Source organism: Triticum dicoccoides, chromosome 1A (assembly GCF_002162155.2).
Source record: "Triticum dicoccoides isolate Atlit2015 ecotype Zavitan chromosome 1A, WEW_v2.0, whole genome shotgun sequence".
Lineage (NCBI taxonomy): Eukaryota > Viridiplantae > Streptophyta > Magnoliopsida > Poales > Poaceae > Triticum > Triticum dicoccoides.
Window position 1 is genome coordinate 532,737,426 of NC_041380.1, and position 5,103 is coordinate 532,742,528.

Genomic DNA, 5,103 nt, shown 5'->3' on the forward strand with positions numbered 1-5,103 from the left:
GGTACATGTGGTCACACGGGGGTAACAGAGCTTTCTCAATGGTTAAGAGTTGACCACACAAGGGTCAGCGCTTTCTCAATGGTTAAGAGTTGACCACACGAGGGTCAGCGCTTTCTCAATGGTTAAGACTCAAGAGTGGCTCAACTAGTCAGTGTCTCGGTGACTAAAATTGACTTTTCAACTAGAATACAGATGTTTTTCCTTTGTCAAGAGTTACTCAAATTAGAGAGAAACAACTAAAGGCATGGAAAGATACTACACACAATAAAGCGTCTAATAGAAGTTACTGAATCTTGGTCAAGTAAATGCAGTTGTAAGAGGATTCAAGCTTGGAAGGCACCATATTCAGGGTACACATCTGAGAATTCATATAAAGAAGATAAAGGATGTTTTCTTACAGGGATAAAAATGGTGTCATGTATAGCTTACCAACATAGAGATCCTTTTTTTAGGCTATTCGTGATGCGGCTAATAACATCCTCCGTCTTCAATTTTTTCTCATCATCTCCCCTCATTGGTGTGGGGGATTTATATGCCTACACGGTTATAAAAAGTCACTTGTATATTATAAAAAACAAAATGCTGATTTACTACGAGATTCAGAAGAGTTAAGTTAAAGTTGTGTGTGCATATCTATTACCTGATAAAAAATAGTAGCAGATAGATCCATTAACTCTTCCAAGGAGCATCTTAAGGACACGTCTTTCGCATCTCGAGATGCCTCACACCTACATTTATTGAACTTAGTAAATGAAGAAGTCAAAATCATAACTCTGAAAAGCATAGTAGTAGCCTTTACCATAATAAACCTGCTTCAGTGTTAACATTTTGATCTAGGTCGTCCATGATGACACCAAGAAGGTTTTTTCTTTCCAAAACCTTTGGAATAGCTCTAGCAAGCTTCAACTGAATTTTCACATATGTGATGAACAAGCTCTGGAAGCAACAATAACTTCACGATGAATCAAACATAAAAAATATGAAACAAAGTTGAAAAATGCAAGTCGGGTCATAAGAACCTTCAGCCGCAGATCACGAGTCATCAGCCACGAACGCAATATAAAATCTTGAACTGCTTTATGGATCTCCACAGATTTGTCTCCAAGGTTTGGTCCATCCATGAGTAAAAAGGTGTTAACGCATTCCATAAGCTTGCTAGTCAGCTTTCCATCCTCCCTGATCCCACAAAATTAATATATGATTTCCAACTCAGAGAATTGACAAGAGATGCTATTAAAATGAACACCCCGCTCCTCTTGGAAATTAAGGGGGTTCAACAGGAGAGCCGAAAAGACTTGGTCAGAGACTACTTGCCTCCTAATATGTGAGAATATTGCACAGAATCCATTAAGAACCTCCTCCCTCATGGTGTCAGGATAATCGCCAGGTGGGTTTTCAAGTAGAACATGGAGAGTCCACGTACAGCGGAAGGATTCCTCCTTTGAGCTGGCTTGATTGCTGAAGTTTGCATCAAAACCAGTCGCAACCTTCTTCATATAGAGCACTACAAGATCTGGCGAAGATACAGAATTTTATAAGAACAGAACAAAAGGGCATTGTGATTTGAAAACAGGGAGAGCATTGATATGGCAACTCACTGCTGTATGTTCGAGGTTTCATCTGATATCGGTACTCCTTCACAGTCAAAAGCTGCCGGAGAATTGGGCTGTACTCTAGCTGAAAGCTGGGAGCATCTTTTATGACCTCCAATATATGACTAAAAAGCTGCTTAGCAACTGAAACCAAAAGTAAGGAGTGCCCTGCAACGACAGTGAACCATCTTTAATGGCGTGCACCTTCCAGCATATATTCCATATAAAAACAATTGAAGAACCACTTGCATGGAAGTCTAGTAGATAAAAAAAATTAAGCATAATGCTAGCAAAGTAGCAATAGCACGTGGTTAAGGCCTACGTGATTTATCAGCTTGCCCAAAAACAGAGTGCTGAAACCACAAACATAATATGCAACACCCACTGTCAAGCTTACAGTATTATATGTCCAACACAGGATGTATGAATAAGAAAACACATGACTCCCAATACTAAGCTATGGTAGGCAACAATATGCACTAACAATAGTGTTTGGATAACTTTTCAGAATGTTAACAGAGCAAGTAAAACCTCGCATAATACATCAATTCACGGTATAACAGAATGCTGAGACCACAAGCAAAACATTTAACACCCACTGCCAAGCTTACAGTTACTGTATCTCCAACACAAACTCTACGAGTAAGAACATATGGCAAAAGATATACCACATTCCACATGATTCCAGTATTAAGCTGCGGTCAACAACAATAGGCACTAGCAATAGTATTTGGACGAGAATTCCAGGGCACTACATTATTCCAGGGCACTTCAGATAACAGAGTCGCAATGATTGGGCATAATAAGGAAGGAGCAGGACGAAGAAGAAGGGCCTTGGAATACTGTTAGCTTAATATTACCTGAGAGCCTGGCGTCCTCTGCGCAGCGGACGGCGGCACGGAGCATCCCGGCGGCGGCGCTCCTGGTGGCTCCGCGCCTCTTGGCTGCGATGTCGGCGAGGACGCACTTGGCGAGCGCGGTGATGAGGAACGGCCACGTGGCCCCTGCGGAACAGCAAACGCATGACAAGCGTCGACGAGGGGGGGAGCGAGCGAAATGGAAGCAGAGCAGGTGGGAGGTGGCTACCGGAGGCGAGGTGGCCGGGCTTGGCCCTGGCGGTGTTGCGGGCGAGGAGGCGGCAGAAGGTGGGGGCGCGGTCGCCCTGCAGCCACGTCCCCAGCAGCTTCACCCCTTCCTGCAGCAGCACGCGGCGGAGCAATCAGAATCGGTCGGAGGAGGAGGTCGTCGGAGCCACCAGGAGCGCCGCCGTCCTCAGAATCGGAGGTCGTCGGAGATGATTGGTGGACTGATTGACCGATTAGGGGGGAGAGCAGAGCGGAGCAGGGTACTCACATCGCGGGGCCTGGCGCGGTCGGAGGCGAGCTTCTGGACGACCTCCTCGACGTCGCGCGCAGTGGCCATCGCCGCTGCCCACCGCTGCCGGCGACGGGGGCTAGGGTTTGGCGGGTGGGGCCACGGCGGCGGCGGAGGGCGGGGGGCGGGGGTTTTGGTGCTTGGTGGGTTTAGAACATCTCTAGTTCTTTTGGGCCCACAGAATCACCTGTTCGCAGAATCAGCCATGAGTTCTTTTCTGAGATCCCAGTTTGTACGAGTTATGTGCTGAAATGTCTGTAATGCTTCTAGACTTTTTTTCCATGGTAATATGTGTCTAACTTATATCATAAAGATTAAATTACAAGTCACGTAAAGACTGATATGACAAAACTGAAAAGATAGCAGAACATCGTTAAGTTTGACACCAATGTTCATCGCCTGTCTCCGGCACCACCACAGCAGCCACTAAAAAAAAAAAAATGACGGATCACCTCCTCACCCGAGCACGACGCGACTCCATCGCTAATATGCAGCTTTGCGGATCTCCAAGATGGTTCATCAAAGATGAAGCCATTATCGTTGAACGAATCAGACCGAGGCAACACCCCGGACACGCCATCGAACTCCAGATCTGACACCCCACCACATCTAAGACGCCGAAGTAGGAAACCATATCTGCCATCCGGCAACCACGAACCCAACACGCGTTTCGTCTTCTATATGTCGTCGATGCAGACCACAATCTGCATCCGCTCCCGAACTACCTTCCAAACTCTGCGCCGACGCAGGAGTAGACGTCGTCGCAACGGCGGAGCCCGAGGACACAAGTTCACCATAAGGATGTCTTCGCCGCCACGATATCCCCGCTTGAACAGACTGGTTCCCAAATCCATCACCGACCATAGAGACGATCGCCTCGCCGGAGAAGAATCTGGAGCTTCTTTATTCAGCATCATTGTCGCCGCCGCCGAAGCCAAGATGTTGGACGATCCAAAAACCTAAGCTATTAGGGCTCTAAACCTAAAGCAAAGACGGTCCGTGCGCGCGGGATCCGGCGACCCCCTCACGACCAACGATTAAGAGGTCGCCAGCGGAGGAGAGCCGCCAGAAAACGGTGCCGAAAGTTGGATCTCTTGGCGGTGGCTAGGGTTTTGGTCGCTAGCCAAACCCGCCCGAACAATGCTTCTAAACTGAAGCTGTGTACTTAATTGCTAGCATTTTTTTGTTTCAAACAGTTACACGTTGAGTGTGAACACGAAGGAGATTTATGAATATTGTAAAAATCTTAATATTACCATATACATTTGCTAAATAGAGGGGGGAAATTCCATCATTCAATTTTTCACATTTGCACCACATAAATCAGCATATAATTTACCAAACACATAAGCAAAGAAATTGTTAAACAGACAAGGTAAGAAAGAGAGAAACAGAGGAAAAAAGAGAGGAATGGGACAAGAGAGAGAGGGGGGGCACAGGAGAAGACAGAGCGGGGGAGGACGAGAGGAGGTCACCCGCGACGGTATGCCAAGCTCATGCCAACTCCACCGCGCGACCCTATTCTGTCCGCCCCCGTCCGTTTGGGGTAAAACAGACGAATAGCGCGGCCCAGCGCACGGCCTCAAACGGACAAATGTCCGGATTCCATCCGTTTTCGACCCATCCTCGGCCCAAACTTGCGCTCGGTTTGGGGTGAAACGAACGCGCGCGGACGGCCTGGACGCACGCCCTTGTCCCCCCGTGGCCCGCCTGTCGGGGACACTAGCAATCCCTCCGCTCTCAACGCTTCCACCCTCTCTCTCCCGCCCCGCCCCGCCGCCGGCGCCGCCGCTATTCTCCGGCCGCCTCCTCACCGCGCAGCCCCCGGCCGTCCCTACCAAACCACGTCTCGACATGGCCGCCACCACGCCCGCGCCTTGGCCGTAGTTTTGGTCGTCGATCGGAGGTTTGGCCGTCGCCGTCTTTGCCGGTCGCAGAGGGGACAGGACCGCCGGCGACGCACCACGGCGTCCTCGACAGCTTCCGATGAGAGCTCCACATCGGCCAGTAGCCGGCCGGCAACCACCCCTGCTGCGTCGAGGTGATTGTCGCGGCCTCTTCGCCACCACGCCCGCAAGGTGTTCGGCATTTTGCCCACAAAGGTATGGACAGTGGAGACGATTTTTTCTTCCATCAC

The 5,103-nt window shown here is 49.0% G+C and overlaps 1 protein-coding gene across 2 annotated transcripts in view; it reads right to left on the bottom strand.

Annotated features, from left to right (window-relative positions):
* LOC119286424 (serine/threonine-protein kinase ATM-like) overlaps nt 1-3,089 on the bottom strand; it is a 27,574-nt gene extending 24,485 nt beyond the window's left edge. For both annotated transcript variants that reach the window (XM_037565812.1, XM_037565805.1), the window contains exons 1-9: nt 2,946-3,089; nt 2,679-2,787; nt 2,453-2,596; nt 1,599-1,760; nt 1,315-1,513; nt 1,020-1,176; nt 800-936; nt 641-728; nt 430-536 (exon numbers count right to left, since the gene is read on the bottom strand). In XM_037565812.1, coding sequence (XP_037421709.1) covers nt 430-536; nt 641-728; nt 800-936; nt 1,020-1,176; nt 1,315-1,513; nt 1,599-1,760; nt 2,453-2,596; nt 2,679-2,787; nt 2,946-3,014 — 1,172 coding nt within the window. In that variant the 5' untranslated portion in view covers nt 3,015-3,089. The remainder of the gene's footprint in view (nt 1-429; nt 537-640; nt 729-799; nt 937-1,019; nt 1,177-1,314; nt 1,514-1,598; nt 1,761-2,452; nt 2,597-2,678; nt 2,788-2,945) is intronic.
* Nucleotides 3,090-5,103: the final 2,014 nt, after the last annotated feature.